The 18,747-nt window shown below is 39.3% G+C and overlaps 1 protein-coding gene across 3 annotated transcripts; it reads left to right on the top strand.

Moving 5' to 3' along the window:
- The first annotated feature begins 220 nt into the window (after window positions 1-220).
- Window positions 221-18,618, top strand: LOC138694433 (integrin alpha-9-like). Of its 3 annotated transcripts, none has more exons than XR_011330928.1 (8): window positions 221-423; window positions 1,166-1,832; window positions 1,915-2,121; window positions 8,545-8,650; window positions 8,719-9,623; window positions 9,700-9,863; window positions 10,487-11,472; window positions 15,729-18,618. XR_011330928.1 is itself a non-coding variant. In XM_069818131.1 (7 exons), exons 1-7 carry the CDS (start codon window positions 263-265, stop codon window positions 11,343-11,345), a joined length of 3,069 nt encoding a protein of 1,022 aa, XP_069674232.1. In that variant the 5' UTR covers window positions 221-262; the 3' UTR covers window positions 11,346-13,708. The 3 variants fall into 3 exon arrangements, 1 of the variants encoding a protein (XP_069674232.1); XR_011330927.1 differs by having other exon boundaries at window positions 10,487-11,400; window positions 15,729-18,617; XM_069818131.1 differs by lacking the exon at window positions 15,729-18,618 and having other exon boundaries at window positions 10,487-13,708.
- Window positions 18,619-18,747: the final 129 nt, after the last annotated feature.

Raw genomic sequence — 18,747 nt, 5'->3', positions numbered from 1 at the left:
CCAGTAAGTTCATGACATAATGCTATTTCATATATTGAATATAGTAGTGGTAAGAGCACGAAGCAATATCCAAATATAAAATGTGAAACTGTATAATTTTGTGCCAGTTATAAAATTATTCACTTCAATGGAAATGACTAATTGGCAAGAATGTCGTTCTTCCTGACTGAGGAAGTGTTCCATTTAAGTCTCTGTGGTTGCGCGGAGGAAGCTCCTGCGACCGCTTCCGTGTCAGTCTGTGCGTAGAACTCGACACGTTAACATGGCGACGCTCGTCGCCGCGTGCTGCTGTCTGCTCGTCGCACTCGTCGGCGCCTTTAACCTGGACGTGCGCCACGCCCTCGTTCTGTCCGATCCCGCGGGCCAGATCTCCAGCTATTTTGGCTTCTCGCTGGCCCTCCGGAAGAACAGCTCCACTCACACGTAAGTAACTGTCTGGTCTTCCATCTAGGCGGCCCAGGTTCGATCCCCTACCAAGTGGTGTTGGAATTTGTGTTGCACAAAGCAGAAGCTGCAGAGGGTTTATCGCGGAGTACTTCCGTTTCCTTCTATCATTCCACCAACACTCTGTAGCTCCTCCTCATTTCAGATATCATATAAAAGGTTCAGAGCCATAGTGGGCCAAGCGCCAGTTATTAAAAACGGAGAAAGCAAAGGTTAAAGTTAAGAGAATACCATAGTTTAATGAAGATTGAAATATCATTTAGTTTTAATGTGTATACTTTATTCTATTTGCTATATGTTTCCATTGAATTATGGTAATAACTTCATTTTAATCCTTGTTTTCTACGGTTTTAATAAATGGTGCTTGGCCCATTATGGTTCTGAACCCTTCATATACAATAGTAAAAGTGGGATAGGGTGAAGTTTGGGGGTAGTACTGGTTTCCTACGCAGATGTGGGAACGGCTTGGGGCTGCGGGCGCTTGAGCCTTATCAGGTTACTCGTCCGCGAAACGGAACCAGCCTCTATCAGGGAGCGAAGTATGATGGCCCACCTGTCAGCGTTGTATTCACGAATACCACCCGGGCCACCTGTCCGACTTAGACAATGATCTCAAATATATAGGGCGCACAATGGAATAAAGCGTGCCTAAGTGCACGGACCCGTAAAGCCAGGCTGTGAGGAGCAGGACAGCACACTTCTCATGTGGTTGGACTTGCAGGTTGGTGGTGGGCGCGCCGCGTGCCAACTCGTCGCAGTCGCAGCACCGCGGCATCCACCAGCCGGGGGTCGTGTACCAGTGCGGCCTCGACTCCGCCGCAGGGCCCTGTCGCCAGCTGGTGATGGACTTGGGTGGCGATCGCACAGAGCCGAGCCGGTACTTGCGGCACGCGCGGGACGACTCGTGGCTGGGGGCGGCGCTGGCCGTCACGGACTCGGGCGACCGCGTCGTGGCCTGCGCGCCGCGCTGGAGGAACTCTTTCGACACACACTCGCACTACCGCATGAACGGAGCCTGCTACACGCTGCGCAGCGACGCGGCCCGCCCCAGCACACTGCTGCCGCTCTCCGACCCCAACAGTCAGATAACGCCCGTCAACGCCTACAACTACTTCTTCTATATATTTGGGCAAGTGGGCATGGCAGCGCATTTCCCGCGTAACAGCTCAGAACTGGTGCTCGGCGCCCCGGGCGTCTACGTGTGGAGAGGCACTGTGGTGCGCGTGCGGGCGCCCTACGGACAGATTGACGTGCCCAACGCACTGAGGGCGCGCGTGGATGCCTACAGCTACGTTGGATACTCTCTGAGCTCGGGGCGCTTTCTGAGTGACAGCAAGGACCCGGTGTACGTTACCGGAGCGCCGCGCGGCGAGGGCAGCAGGGGGCAGGTAAGGCGATGAAGGGGCGGGATGGGAAGGGAGGGGCGGGGACGGGCGCCTCATGGGACTGACTGACTCTACTCTGTCGCAGGTACTGCTGTTCAACTTCCCTCGTCACAACACCAACTACCTGAACATCCTGGCGCAGCTGCAGGGTTCCCATCTGGGCGAATATTTCGGCGCTGCACTGTGTGTGGCCGACCTAAACGGCGACGGCCTGGATGACCTGGTGGTAGGCGCGCCCCTCTACTCCGTGACGGGCGACGAGGGCCGCATCTACATATACCTCAACAATGATGTGAGTGACAAGCATTCTGACCCAGTAACGCCTGTGCAATGTTGAATTAATAAGGTCGGAAATCAAATCTCAGGGGGAGAGAATTGACTATGGGTGTGGTTAATGAAGAAAACAGAGCTATTAAGAAAAACATAATATACTGGAAAGTATAACATACCATACACTATAATTTTATTCAGCAAGCTAGGTCATAAATGCATTCAGTCTTATTTACACATACTGTTAATAGGCCTATTAATGTCACGCTAATTTTTTTACTTAAATAAGATATTTAAAGTACGCATAACTTTAATATATTGAAGGCAATTTAAATAAGTACAATATATATTCAAGTATATATGTATATAGAGTGTCTCATTTATCTTGCTCACCAAAAACAAAAAAACCTGCAGGTTATACTATTAAACTCGATACTTTATCGTTAGTTAGACCTACATTTAATTTTCTACAAATTTTATCATTAAAACTATAGTTTTATGGTTAATTGCAACAGAACGTCTTCTTTCTTTGGCAGCATTCTAAATACCAGTACTTGCATTTTATTGTGTTTATGTATACTATGTATTATATATGAAGTTCAATGCACTGAGTAGGTTTAAGTTATATATATTTCTATTTTCTTACAGTTGCATAATGTCAGGTGAGGAAGCAATGACAGATGTGTTTCTTTTTTAATACGATTTTTCATTAGAAATAGCATTCAAATGATAAAATAACCAATTATATTAACCTTACCATACTCAATACAATTTCTTCCACTAAAATTGCTCAATAATCACAATTTCGTAGTTAGCATAACTGACTTACATAAACTGAGATTGCATGAAGAATATAGAAATCAAATGCTTCCGAAATTCAAAATTTGGTTCATTTATTAATGATGAATTCCATGTAAAGCTTTTTTCCTCTTTAATAATTTTTGTGACATCTTTCATTACACTTACCCTTACTTTTCATATAGATATTTTTCGAGCAGTAGAAGGAAAGATATGTATATGTTCTCCAATGGGCTGTAACTCCATATAATTTTTATGCTTTGCTCTTAGAAAGTAGTGTACGCAAAAAAGAAAATTTTTGAACTAAAATGGACAGTATCATCAAAGAATCACGATATCAAATAATTAGTAGGCTATATTTGAGTTTTCTCTTTTCACTTTATTGATATAGATAATATAATGCAGATAATTGTTATGGCGCTAAATTTCTGTTTCAAGATTTTGACGGAAATATGCGTTTTCGGTAACTCGATACCAAAGAAGAGGTTTTAGTCATGTCGTCTGTCTGTGTACAGCGATTTCTTCTAAACTGTTGGTTTTTGTTAGCTATTTTCTGTATCTACATGTCAGGTCATTAGTGAGTAATGCACATAGCATTTAAACATTTTTATTAATAATCTAAAGAATCTTTATTTGAAATCAAAAACACACAATGATATTTCACCGCGAAAAACAGGGGACGATTTTCTTCGCGATTTTTCTCTACGTAGAATAGAGTAAAAAGAGAAACTGTGAACTCCCGTAATCAAGAGAAAAGTTCTCTCTTAGTTGCTAAGTATTTTTCCAGATTACATATAGATTGCTCATCCCTATGTTAAAATCGGTACCACTTTGAAGAGAACAACCGCCAGGATCGCCACCCGTTCGCCGTAAACGAATACGAGATGACAGTACAGTCGCTAATGCAATTCAAATGGGAGTTATGTTGTGATTCTTTATGTAACAACTAGATGGCAGCATAATAAAGCTGACAAATATTGTTACCGTCAAAGCCTATAAGGCCGAGCAATCTGGGTATGTATGATCTAGGGTAGGGCTGGGCATCTGGAGCGCATCCAGACTCTAAATGGGACGCTTAATATTCATCCGTCACTGTATCAACGCTGCGCGGTGTTGGGCGGGGAAGAAGAGAAATCATATGGGCCCTCGTGAGAGAGTAGAATCCGCTGTTGCTGCCCAGCCCTGATCTAGGGTATTTTATACAGAAACATGTCAGTTTTTCCTTGCGAATTTAGGGTACATTTAACTCTTTCGCCAAATAGACCGGCGTTTACGAACTGTAGAGAGATCCTTTCTCAGAGAATTGTCAATCACTGGTTATAAATCTCTCTTTCTTTTACGAAAATTCGTTTACAAATAACGGAGCCTATAAAAAGCCATAGAATAATTATAGATTATTTTAATTTGTATCACTTTCAAATGCAGATTTTCGTAAGTAGAAATATAATAATATGGGAAAAGGTTACAATATGCGTACAGATATTTCACGTGTGTTTGCACAATGTTAATTACATAACCGGTAGGATGGACCCTACAGTATGATGCATAAATGAAGTCGAACTTATTGCTTTTAACATTGTAAATAATATCTACCTTTCATGTGTAATCTAAAACGGTAAGTTCAACTTTACATCTGAATTAGGCCTATATTAAGTGATTTAATTAATTATTATTTATATTTAAATTTTAACAATACTTACTTACAAACGGCCTTTAAAGAATCCGGGGGTTCACTGCCGTGCTCACAAAAGCACCCAATCGATTTCTATCCTGAGCGAGATTAATCCAGTCCCTACCATCATATCCTCTGGTTGAGTGGAAGAGAAGGCCTCACGGCCTGAACTCTGCCAAAAAAATAAATTATTATTATTATTATTATTATTATTATTATCATCATCATTATTATTATTATTATTATTATTATTATATCCCACCTCTCTCAAATCCATTTTCATATTATCCTCCCATCTAAGTCTCGGCCTCCCCCAAAGGTCTTTTTCCCTCTGGTCTTCAAACTAACACACTATACGCATTTCTGGAGTCACCCATACGTGCTACATGCCCTGCCTATCTCAAACGTCTGGATTTTATGTTCCTAATTATGTGTAGTTTTGCGTTGTGTAACTTTCTCAATTCTCCTGTAACTTCATCTCTCTTAGGCCCAATTATTTCCTAAGCACTTTATTCTCAAACACCTCTTTTCCTCTCTCAAAGTGAGAGTTCAAGTTTCACAAATTTATACATAACAACCGGTAATATAACTGTTTTATAAATTCTCTAAGTTTTTTTTTTTTTTCAAACAGACTGATTCATAAAAGCTCCTCAACCGAATAATAGCAGGCATTTCCCAAATTTTTTTGCGTTTAATTTTCTCTGAAGTGTCACTTCTATTTGTTACAGTTTCTCCAAGGTATTTGAATTTTTCCAGCTTAACAAAGGAACAATTTCCAATTTTTATATTTCCATTTCGTACTATGTTCTGGTCGCGAGACATAATCACATACTTCGTTTTCTCGTGATTTACTTTCAAATTTGCAAGTTGTCAAAAAATATTCTCTCTCTTACTTAATTGCTTTTTATTGTGATTCATAACTTAGAAACAATTTTATGCAAAAAAGGGCTTCTACAATATGTTTATATATTTGGTTGTTTTCGCAATCCCAAATTAGTACCTAGGCATTTTCAATTGCGTTCTCATATTTGTAAAATGTTGAATGTTATGCTTATTCCGTCTCAAATATATTAAAAATAGCACACAAAATTATTTATAACTTAAATCTTTGACTCATGTTTCCTCAAAACTACTTTTTCTGACTCACGCTCAAAGATGCATCAATTTATGATTTATTTTCTCGCTTTAGATGAAAATACAGTAGAATTCGTAATTTTCATCTACAAAGTTACGAAGAATTTTTCCATACAAGAATTTTGCTCGATATTACTCCACTTTAAGGAAATAAAACAGGAGAAGAGTTATTCCAAGCATGAAGAAAAGAATCTAAATATAGTTCTAATGATTTGTATCTGTAGTAATAGAAGGGGATCTAAATACGACTGTAAAATAAAGTCTAGTAGGTTCACTAACGTGTTATTTAAGAGAAATGGAAATAAGTGATGACATAAAATGTTTCCATTGTAACACAAGACTGGCTTAGATTTATTTAAAATGCTCTCCTTAGAAAATATGTGTAGTCCTATCTTAGGTCGCTTACCGCTACTCTACACAACTGCTATGTTTAGCTCTAAATTCAATATATTTCCAAAAAATTGTTTTCTGAATGAAAACTTGTAATATCTAGAAAATTTAGGCGTTGTATTAAGAGTAGCACATTGTGACGTATTTTCCTAGCTTTTTATGGCACAGTAAAAATTAAGGTGAAGTAAAATGTAATTTGTCTATCGATAAATCATTAACGTGCAGTCTACATCAGATGCTTGTGTTGAGAGTCCGCTACTGCGACCCGAACGGAGTGCTCTATACTTCTCGATTGATATTACGTCATATGTATTGCGGCTTCCGTCCAGTGCTATCATCGTGAATACAAATTTTCCGATGACTGACCTAATGTCTTACTAAGTATAAAAATGGCGGTACTTATGCACCTTTCCAGAGTTTACAAATGCCCATCAGAGCTACAATTCTTATCTTAAAAATGAAAAAGGAAACATACACCGATTCCATCTGTACATATTACCGCGTGGTTTTTGGTAACGGAACACAACGAACTGTTCACTCACTCTTTACAGTACATTTATGTTACTCTCTACAGGCCTTTACTGCTTCTGTACGTTGAACGGTAATGGGAATTACGGGAAAACAGCTGAACGGATTTTAATGGATGACCCGTCATTTTGAAGCTTGGCATCCAAGGATTTTCAGAAAAATAGTAACTTTCAGTGAAGCGTTAGTTTTCCTACATAATTTTCCTATTTTCCAAAATCCATCTTTCCTCAGTTTTGAGAACTAATTGCATTTCAGAATAAAACAAAACACTACAATAAACAATATGCTACTACACGAAGACCATGACCTGCAGGATTGCTGACATATTTAGAGCTCAAATTCAATTGGCTATTAAAAACTTCAAGACTTAGGTCCACTAAAAATAATTTACAGGTCTGATTTTGCCGTGTGTAATTTTGTGAGTAAAGCTGTGTATTGGATATTAAAATCTACAAAACTTGAGGTGGTTTGATGACATTATTACCATTAGGAATTAAATATTATTATAGTTAATGCCATGATGTGACTATTTTCATTAATTATACATATTAATGCTATATTAATGGTATAAAAGTGAAATGTTTTGTGGTTATATAAGTTGATGTAGAGAATATCTTAAATTAGATCTTCATTTCTATAGTTGTATGTATATATATAACTACAAAACTGACATAAGATAATACTGTTATTAAAAATCAAATATTTTTATAGTTATTAATTAAATGGGGTTGGATCTTTTCCACATACTTAATGGCGATGTGATGTAGATATTTATATTTATTTCAGTATTGGCTCGAGAGAGCGCAAAAATTACAGTTCCTAAGGAAAGACCGAAAGGTATTATTTACTGATAAAATAAGAGGCCTACAAAATTTTGTAGTTTCCCGATCATTTCGGCAAGATCTCTTAACAGGATAAAATGATTTTACCCTCTACATTTCAAGCTTTACATGCAGCAGCTATACCAAGAAACTATGTCTAATGTTCGAAAGCATAGCAAACCTAACTTTTTTTAACTTTCAACTGCAATCCACAATAACCTGAAATAGTTATTGATTTACTTCCACATGAAAAACCCACTGATCGTCCTGACATTTTTACTTGCGTTTTCGCGTTGAAATTAAAAAACTAAAGTAGATAGGTTCAATAAAAAGTATGTGGCATAAAAAACCATTCAGAGGGAGTATGTTTCATTATTATGGAATCAAATAAATTTCAAAATGTCTGGTATTGTTCATTGAAAATAAATCTGGAAAATTTTTATTTGAACATGTAATTAACTTAGTTTACATTATTTGCTGCACAAGCCACTAGTTATCAATTTAATTTTAATTTACATAAATCTCTCTTCGTTCAAACATTTGACTGACCCACAAAATTTCATTTTCCTCTTAAAATAATAAACTGTTGCTTCCTAGAAACAGATACAGCAACTGCGGATGTAATTCGAAGCATAATAATTCACATTTCAAATACCGGTACATGCTATGAATATACAAATCTCCATTTTACCATTCGATAAATCGGTTCACAAAGAATAAGATCCTCACAGATGGAAAGGTTGTGTATTCTTTATAATGGACATAGACATTTGGAATAGAGTCCTCGGAAGTATAGGTTGTCTTGTTCTGCACAGCATTTATCAAAGCCGTGTGACATTACTAAAAATAATTTTAATTTCAATAGTTAATTCCAAGTAATAATTCCTGCTACTAGAAAATAGAAAAATACAGCATGAGATAGCCTATTTCATAAATTATAATTTGAAAAGAAGTGATTATTGGACTGTACAGATGAAAACAATTTATTTATGGGCCGGAAAAATAAATACTTCGCTGTACTTCATCATAACATCCGGGGGAATACATTTTCTTTGGGGGGATATTTTCCCAACCGATTAAATGATAGCGTGTCTGTTCGCAGGGAGTGTTGACGGAGAACAAGAAACTCGTGGGTAGTGGGCGTAACGGCGCGCGGTTCGGCACGGCTCTTGCAAACGCGGGAGACCTCAACATGGACGGAAAGGATGGTGAGTAAAGCTACCCACTGGTTGAGAGTCCCGGCCGTCACCGTGTCTAAACGCGTGTCCTATTGCAGATATTGCTGTGGGAGCGCCGTACGAGGATCGAGGCGTCGTATACATCTACCATGGCAGCGAGATGGGCGTCGTGAAGGAACCGGCTCAAGTGATTCGGGCGGAGGACGTTGATCAACACCTGCGAGGTCTGGGCATTGCTCTCTCTGGCGGAATCGACGTCGACAGCAACGGTGTGCCTGACCTGGCGGCGGGAGCAGCGCGTTCGGGGCACGCCGTCCTGTTACGCGGTCGACCGATCGTCACATTGAACGCGGTCCTGAAAGCCAGCGTGGGCAGCCTGCAGCGCGACGCCTTCAACTTCACGGTGGACGCCTGTCTGGATTATGTCGGCACTCGCGTCTCCGATGTCGTGACGATTATCATGACGCTGGAGGTAGACCCGGTGCTCCGCAGGGCTGAGTTGGCGGGCGGTGGCGTCAACAGGACGCAAAGCGTCCAACTAAGACGCGGTACGCCAAGCTGCAAGTACATGCAAGTGCATAATCGGGGTGCAGCGATTCGCGTGGATCCCCTCCTACTGGTATTGCACTTCGCCCTGGCGCCCGCACCCACAGACAAGTTCTGTGCCACTTGTCCTATCCTTGATCCCCGCTCCCCACACAACGTGACGCGGCGCGTAGCCTTTGAGTCGGGTTGCGCGGGGGAAGTGTGCAGGCCGGACCTGCGCGTCACGGCGTCCCTGGACGCGGGCAAGGAACTCGTGCTGGGCGAACGACCCACCCTCACGCTCCGAGTTGTGGTGCACAATGCAGGAGAACCAGCCTACCTGGCGCGAGTCACTCTGCAGCTGCCCACAGCCACGCCCCTACAGCAGATTCCGTCCACGTGCATCGAGGTGCCGGGTCGAGGCGCAGAGGGCACTTACGTCGTGTTCTGCGACGTCGGCAACCCGCTCAATTCCACGGTGCGTATCACACACACGCCCGTGTCTCGCGCCACGCAACACGGTCGGTGATTGTGACGTCCTTTTTCTATTGCAGCACGAGCTGAATCTGTTGCTGGATTCACGGGGAGTGGCGTCTCACACACACAACCTCACGTTCCGTGCCAACGCGTCCAGCGATGGTGACGACGTCAACCCGAAAGACAACATCGTGGCCCTGTTCCTGGCCGTGCGCGTGCGCGCCCAAATGACAGTGAGCGGGTAAGTAGCCTTGAGAAATAACATGGAAACCTCCAACTCAATGAATACTTTCGAGAGGCTATTAAAACCAAACCAATGGTGGAAAAAATCAGAACTACACCATTCTCATGTTACACAGCCCGATCGGTATTACAATATCCAATATACAAACAATATTATTACTAGTATTTTTCATATTACTTCCCAAAAGATAGTTTTTTATTTAACATCATGCAATGAATATAATGGTTGAACATTAATCTGAAAATCACCCTCTGATATCGGATCTGTTCACTTGTGGTGAACGAATGTGGCTGAGATATCTACTTTGTCTCCGACTGGATATGCAAATTGGCTATACAAAAAGACGATTTTATAGTTCAATAATAATGTGAATGTTATAAAATTGACAAATCTTATAAAGTATAAATCGTGGATATTCATAATATCTGTTTAAAATTGTCAGTATGGCAACATTTACAAACAATATATTTCCATTACTCCCATCAATCCCATCGTAACACAGCTACCAATGCTCCGATCCAATGCGGCAAACTAAGGAACTTCTATGAGATTACAACTTCCATCACAAGAGTTAAACCACCTGCCATAAAGACAGACTGACACGTTACTTCGTGTTACAGGATGGCGAGGGAGGGCAGCGTCCTGTATCGGCGAGCCGACGGCTCAATTCGCAGGGACGTGGTGTTGCACCACGTGTACCGGGTGTGGAACCGCGGTCCAAGCAGCGTGCAGCAAGCGACCCTCACGTTGCGCATTCCCAAGACTTCCTTGCGGGTTCTGCCGCCCCAGGCTTCGCCGCGGCTAAATTGTGTGCCCGATGGCGATCTGGAATTCGAGGAGCGAGAGGACGCCGCGGGAGGCGTGGCGGGTGACGCAGGCGTGCTGGAGCTGGATGACAAGCCGGGGACGCCGCCGCCGTCCAGGTCGAAGCGCGCCACGGAGTCGGCTGCGGACCCCCAGTTGCACAGCTGTTCGGATGCTGGAGCGTCTTGCGTCTCGGTGACGTGTGTGGGTGGGCCCTTCCCTCCTGACGGGGCGCCGGCCGTCGTCACGCTGTCTCTGCGCCCAATACTTGAAACCCTAGGCGACTCCACAGTGGTAATCACACGAGCCGACCTTACCGTGCAGATTCCTCCCATCGCGGGTGGAGACTCAGGTGCCGAAGTGTCGACCACGCTGTTGGGAAAGTTGCCTGAGGGACGCGCGTCGTCATGGATCATACTAGTGGCAGTCGCCTGCGGCATTCTCATCTTGTTGCTCATCATGACGGCGTTGCACAAACTGGGATTCTTCAGACGGCGCCAGAAGGAGCAGCTGGAGGCACTCAAGGAGAACGACGCTGACGTTAACTTCCACTCAGAAGTGGTGTCTAGCGAACTGCAGCCCGAGGACGGCATGCAGAATCCTACCTTCGAAGAAGATTTGACAGAAGAACAAGGACAAGAACTTCAACAAATAGGCTTAGAGCATAAAACATAGCCTAATACACATATTATTTGAATGCTACTTACTTAACGGAGATGTTCTCTTGTTGGTAAGGAACAGAAATACTCGTAATACGTTGGGATGTGAAGTTAGAGACAGAACGAAATAGTACAACGAAATAGTAAGTTGGAAGAATAGAGAAAAAAGTTGAGCAGTCTAGTCAGTATTACTAATTTTTAGCTTTTGCTTAATTGCACTAAGCAGAAGGGAAATAACTTATACATCTATGGCAATACTGCTACAGAAAAAGTGTTTCTTGGCAAACATCCTGCCAACACTTTTACCTGTGTAGAGCATTTGCTTGCTATCCAGCGGATAAATTTTGCGTTCCAAATAAATATTTAATTATTTGTTGCATATAACACATAGTTTAGATAGGCTCTAAATTGGTATTCGATTATGATTGTATTGAATATTTAAAGGTAAGTTTCTGTGAAATGTCACATTTTCAATTAGATGTGTTTCTCTTTAAATTTCATAATAAACGTTGGACTGCTATTTACTCAAAATTTATTCTCAGAATTTGATTTTTTTGCATTACGTAATAAAAAATTACCACGTTCAGAATCAATAATTTTATAACGACAATCATTTTAGCGTTTCTGGAGTTTCGAAAAGTGGGTGCCGAGCGTATAATGCTACAAACTTATACAGAATGGAAGGTAAGGTAGTACATTAATTGACAGGAGCAATAGACCTCATTATTTAGAATAAGTGTTGTCAAATAAAACAAATTATAGGACTTATGGATAGTGAGATAATTACAAGTGTTTCGAAAGCGCTGATGGCAATTGCAAGCTGTCTTAACGCCGCATAAGTAATACCCCAAACCCCATGCGGTCAGCGACTTGAAGAGGGTGGGTTACGTTCAACTACCTTTCACCGTGTATCTTGCAGCAGGTGAGGGGAGGATGGCAGCAAACAAAAAATGTACTGAGCTTCGGTGCAATACTTCGCGAGCTAATCTGGGGATAAATTTTCGCACAAAGATGACCTATGTAAACTTCGGTTAGGGACGAAACTGTTCTTTGTTTAGTTTGTGTAATTTAATGTCAGAAAATGTAAATTAATAACCCGAATGAACAAAATAGTTCGTGTCCGGGCACAGTTCAACAATGAATTATCAACTTACAATGGAATACACTAACAATTCAATACTAAGTATGGCGTAATAATTTTAATGTATGCAAGAAATACGTACAGCAATAACAAGAAATAACGTGAAAATCAGGAAATTATGTCCAGATTAGTGAAAACACTTAGGATTGAAGCTTCAGTTACAATTAATGAAAAAATAAAACTGATGTAACTTTGTGAACAAGATGTAATTAACATTATAGTTTGTTGTTTTGCGAATCACTAATTCTGAGCGTTAATAATGAAATAAATAGCGATAAGCTCTGTAAACCACATTCCACTCACATCTTACAAGTACTGTTCAAAATGTCCACCATCAGCGTGCGTGCAGCTTTCACATCTTCTAGTCCAATTATGACGAACTCTGGCCAGTAGTTCATCACTGTTCAGAATTTTTTTCGCGGCCTGGATCATGTATAAGTACTCACGATTTGTGAACTCTAGCATCTCGTAGTTTTGAAATAAACTAAACTGTATCGCTATACGTCGAACTGCATACTAATGCAATGTAAACATCACAACAACTGATCTGTTGCGAGTACTAGGCAAACTGTCTGCCGTCCGGACAGCGATGCCAGATTTTTAGACCTTCTGTACGTGACCCGACAATCAATGTTTTCAATGTTTCTTCAATCGGTTAATTCGAAATCTGTGAATTGTATAATCAAAATACTGCTGCAACGTGAACATAATAAACGTTCTCTTCGTTGTTATAGAAAAAATTAAACCGTACTTTAAACAGTATTCGTAAAATTTGCGATCGAACTGTCGGCATAAAATATTATTTCTTCAAAAACGAGCAAAATGGTATTATAATTTTTTGTTCGTTATATTTCAAGGAATCACATCCTACAATTAATGTACTACCTTACCTTCCACCCTGTATATTTCTGACGGAGAATGAATAATATTACCGAATGAGTTCCCAAGACGATTTGGTTTAGGGAAATATAAACTATTGACGGAAAGAAGTGAAATTAAATGTACATGAATTTATCTTATATTGTTTCAATTTTAATTCAGCGTTGATCAATATTGTCCTTGATTCAATTACCGTCTGGACCTCGCGTCGTGCTAACTTCATGTAATATGCACATCTCATCACGCAACTAATCTGAGTGAAAAGAAGGTTGAAATAAATTTTAAGCATGGGTAAATACCAGAAATCTTATATGAGCAATAATAGGCCCTACTAAGAAAGAAAGAAAAAAAAAAGAAAAGAAAGAAAGAACTTCTTAATCAGTATAATATTTACAATTGACTGTAAATCAGCGACAGATCTTCATAGAGCATTAATGTAATTGCATGTAAAAGAATTCACCTGCTTTAGTAGTGTTATACGAGTACCTTTTGTTTTGGAAAAGAACTCATTCGCTACATTTGTTATTGAAACAGTGTTCAATAAATCAGCTGATTCTAGAACTGTTGATTTTCAGGATTTCCGGTTTACAAATTGCTTCAAAATACGTGTGTTCCATCTCTAAAATTATGATAGCGAGAGGACGACACTCTCCTACGCAATGTATTCATCAATGATCGTCAAAGTAATGTCTGGCTATCAGTTCCTCTCCGTTGTTAAGCAGTTCCTTAGTAACGAAACAGGAAATAACTTCCTTATATGGAGACGAGTTACGTTAGATACTCTGCATAACATCACTTCCGTAGACGTAGAGTTACATCAGATCATGTGATACGAAGCAAATAGATTACGCTGTTGACGAATAGCTCTTGATTAGCAAGAATTTCTCTTTGCTCCTTGCGTGACGTTCATTTATGCAAGAATAGCACAATAACACAGGTTTAGTTTCATCCCGTAATAATAATAATAATAATAATAATAATAATAATAATAATAATAATAATAATAATAATAATAATAACAAAATGGAAGAAACATAGACTACTGGTCCGTTTCAAAGATAACTATAACTTTAACTCAATTTTCCTGCCTAGAATGATGAATTTAACATTTTCATCTCTAATACTGGGTCATCTAATTATATTCTGACCTGAGCTGCGGCGGGAATTGTCTCAGCCGATAAGGCAACGCCTACGGCCGGACGAGGAAGTGGGCGGGCGGTGTTAACTGGTTTTGGCCTGACTTACGCGAACAGTTTTGTTTGAACAATGCAAGCAACTACACTTGTACAGTCTGCTAAGAATAAATGACAAATAATAGGCCTAATCTTTCTATTCCACATCGGGTACTCATTTACGATTCGTATGTCCGTACAGAATCCGCTCGGACTGTCAGGAGATTATTTCAAGAGAAATTCCCAGATAATCGAGTTCCAAGTCGTGATACGATTCATAAATTAATTAATAAATTTCTGGAAACGGAAAGCATTCAAGATAATAAACGAAGAAGGCGTCGTACAGTGCTCACAGAAGAAATTCTTGATGACATTGGACAACGCCTGGAAAATTCCCATAAGAAATCTCCTAAGCAGATGCCAGAAATGTGTGGAAAATTGTAGGCAGGCAGTTCCAGATCTCCTTGCGTGACACGGGTGAGTACATAACTTTTAAAGTACATTAAAATGTATTAGGCAATCACTCTAGCATAACAAGTAACCACTGAACCACGGACTCATGTATTGCCCGGCCGGCGGGAACCCATAACTCATCGGCCTGCACAATCCCTGGTCGGACGATAATTGCATGATCCAGTATTTTCCTTATGAATTAATATTTTGAATAATAATTATTGTTTTATGTAATTATATACAGTACAAATACTTGAAGGGAGGCGTAACATGGCATCATTTACCATATCATTTTCCGTATCACTATCTTGACTTCGACTCTACGACAGCAGAACTCTACACTGTCTTCCTCTTCTATTTATTTCAATTCTGCGCACCTCAACCACGGGTTATCTGTCGCCTAGTCTTGTATATTTATGTTCCAACCTAAAACTAATATTAGACCTCAGATTACCGGCACATTGAATATACGTCATCCTAACACTTCCCGATAACCTTCATCATACACCGTTTAAATGCTCGTCAATGGAAATCCCTATGCTTAGTGCTGATCTAAGAGCGGTTTTCCACGAAATGGACTAGTCGAGTCACCGTTTTGTTTCCATAGTTTGAAAACATCAACACAACGAATGAAAACAGAAACAATCGAACACTCTATTTCTATTAGAATTACAGGTTTCGGCCTAGAGGTTGCCAGTTGTTTCCACTGCACAGAGACGTGAGGACGATTTGTTTATTAATTTCACTGTTTCAGGTTCCCTCATGTTCAGAAGACTGGAGAAGAATTGTGAATAAATTATAATGCAGTTTGGAACTTCCCAATGTGTCTTGACAATATGGACGGAAAAGTGTTCAAGAGTACAGGATTTTCAAAAGCACTGGACACACAAACGTTAAATGTAACACCAATGTCATCCTTCCAGGAAAAGACAAGCCTATGCCGTATGCCCTTTTGGCAGACGATGCTTTATCCTTTTCACAAAATATAATACTATAAAACCATATCCATGGCATCAAGAGCGTGGCTCCAGGCAAAGGATATTTAATTATCGTATTAGCAGGTTAGAAAATGTATTCTGGATATTGGCATCTGTTATCTGGATTCTTTGTAAACCTATGCTACTAGAGCCGGAGAAAGTTGAGAAAATTGTCCAGATCTGTGTTTCACTACACAATATTATTTGTGTTGAAATGCAGAATCAAAAACAAATTACACACCACCAGGGTTAGTTGATATGGAAAACTTAGACAGTGATACCTTAATTGTGGAGTCATGCAGAAACGATCCTCAGCCATGTCAATCATTGCTACCTCTCAGGCGTGTGCCAAGAAAACCATGGCAAGAAACAGAAGAGATTAGAGACGAATTCAGTGAATACGTAATATCAGATGTGGGGCAAGTACCCTGGCAATTACAGTGAGCCTAATAATTGTTTATACTTTAATTTTGTAACCTATCTTATATTTACCAGTGTTCATATTATAAATACATGCCATAATATACAAATACATTTACCTATAATTTCACACCAATCTGATTTTTTCAATATTATGATTTTTTAATTTTTCATTGAATTTCATTTGATGTTGTGTTCAACATGACGACGATTTCTTTGTATAAATCTATTCTTTTAATTAGATTTTTGTAATTCATGTCTTTTACATTATGTAAATTGCAATGTTCCCGAAAAGTCTAAATTAAATTGACAACTTCTTCTGTAATCCAAATTTTATACTTTCAATCATTGTGGCTCCACTAAGTCTATCACCATAAAATTGCCTATTTCCACCACACTTACAATTTCCAAAAGAATTCAAAATCCATTGACGTTTACAGCCTTCTATCGGCTTGGAAATAAAACACATGCAGTCCCCACGAACTCGAGTTTCCAGTATCGGCATATCTTGTATATAGTGGAAGTTGTGCTGTAAACGAAATGAGTTTCTCTTTTGTCCGTTTGGTGGAAAGGAATCAAACCCTAACCTCCTTCAGTCGGAACTCGGAGAAGTAAACAAAACAGGCGCCACCAACTCGAGTTTACAAAACTGTAATAGTTGTCTTGCGAAATATATGCGCTTCTGTTTTGTTCCTTTTTTGTCCGTTTGGTGGAAAAGTGCCCTAAGAAATATGTATACTAGCGTTCAATTTTCTGATCGTGTAAGCGAACTTTCTAACCACGGGATAAGCCAGAATCAAATATGTAACATATTCGCAAACTTTGTAATAATTCCGCTAGTTCTCTATAGGTTACTCTATTGTTGAAACGGGTAAAAATACGTTGGGGGGAAAATGGTGATGTTGCTTAAGTATAAATTATTCTCATAATTGACATTATCAGCGGTTTCCCTCTAAACTTAGTGCTTTTTACAATCATTAGAAGGGGATGAAATTTGGAATTATAATTATAATATGGGTATAATTATGCATGATTGATGATGACAATTATCTTCGCCATCTATTTATAGAAGTAAAACCTAAAGAAGCCACACTTACACGAACAAATTGTTGATCACTATCGATTAGTACTGGTCATGTATCTTTGAACGCCAGTGTACTGGTTATACTGACGTTCAAAGATATCCGATCTCCAATTTTCTGATCGTGTAAACGAACTTGGGATACGTCAGAAGCAAAGATATAACAACTTGACAAACTTTCAAATATTTCCGCTAGTTCTCAATATGTGATCCTATTATTTTCTACTTGGTTATGTAACGACACTTTATCAACAACTAGGCTATTTAGCGATGAGATTGATGATAACCAGATGGTATTTGGCGAGATGAGGTTTAGGATTCGCAATAGATTACCTGACATTCGTTTTATGGTTGGGGAAAACCTAGGAGTTAATAGATCAATAAACAAGATGTAAAATAGATTACCAACATGGAAATAAATACATTTATAAACAACACGTAAAATAATGGATAACTGAAATAATCCTTCATAAATTAATTAGTATACATAGTTTAAATGAAAATATGAAGTGCGTGAAGGAATATATTGATATTAACAAAGTGTTTCTTTTGAAAAAGAAGGCTGAGAGAATAGTGACTAATTTCAATCCTATGGAACATTGTACGATAAGAGAGGCGGTTTGGAATTGAAAGGGTTACATCAGCTGCTTGACTATGCGCATGACTTTAATATGTTAGGAGAAAATCTACGAACTATTAGGGATAACACAGGAATTTTACTTGAAGCAAGTAAAGAGATAGATTTGAAAGTAAATCTAAAAAAGACAAAGTAGATATATGATTATGTCTCGTGATCAGAATACTGTACGAAATGGAAATATAGAAATTGGACATTTATCCTTTGAAGAGGTGGAAAAATTCAAATATCTTGGAGCAACAGTAACAAATAGAAATATCACTCGAGAGGAAATTAAACCTAAAGAAATTTGGGAAATGCCTGCTATTATTCGGTTGAGAAAATTTTATCATCCAGTTGTTCTCGAAAAAGCTGAAATTAGAATTTATAAAACAGTTGTATTACCAGTTGTTCTATATGATTTTGTGAAACTTGGACTCTCGCTTTGAGAGAAGAACAGAGATTAATAATAATAATAATAATAATAATAATAATAATAATGATAATAATAATATTAATAATAATTTTATTTTCCCTGGCAGAGTTAAGGCCATCAGGCCTTCTCTTCCACTCAACCACTCACATACAAAAAAATACATACCGGTATACAAATATTAACTTAAAAATAATAATAAACATAATTAAGTAAAAAAGAGAGATTGAATACGTATACACAATC

Source organism: Periplaneta americana, chromosome 2, assembly GCF_040183065.1.
Source record: "Periplaneta americana isolate PAMFEO1 chromosome 2, P.americana_PAMFEO1_priV1, whole genome shotgun sequence".
In the NCBI taxonomy this organism is placed as follows: domain Eukaryota; kingdom Metazoa; phylum Arthropoda; class Insecta; order Blattodea; family Blattidae; genus Periplaneta; species Periplaneta americana.
This window is presented reverse-complemented; position numbering and strand designations above follow the sequence as displayed.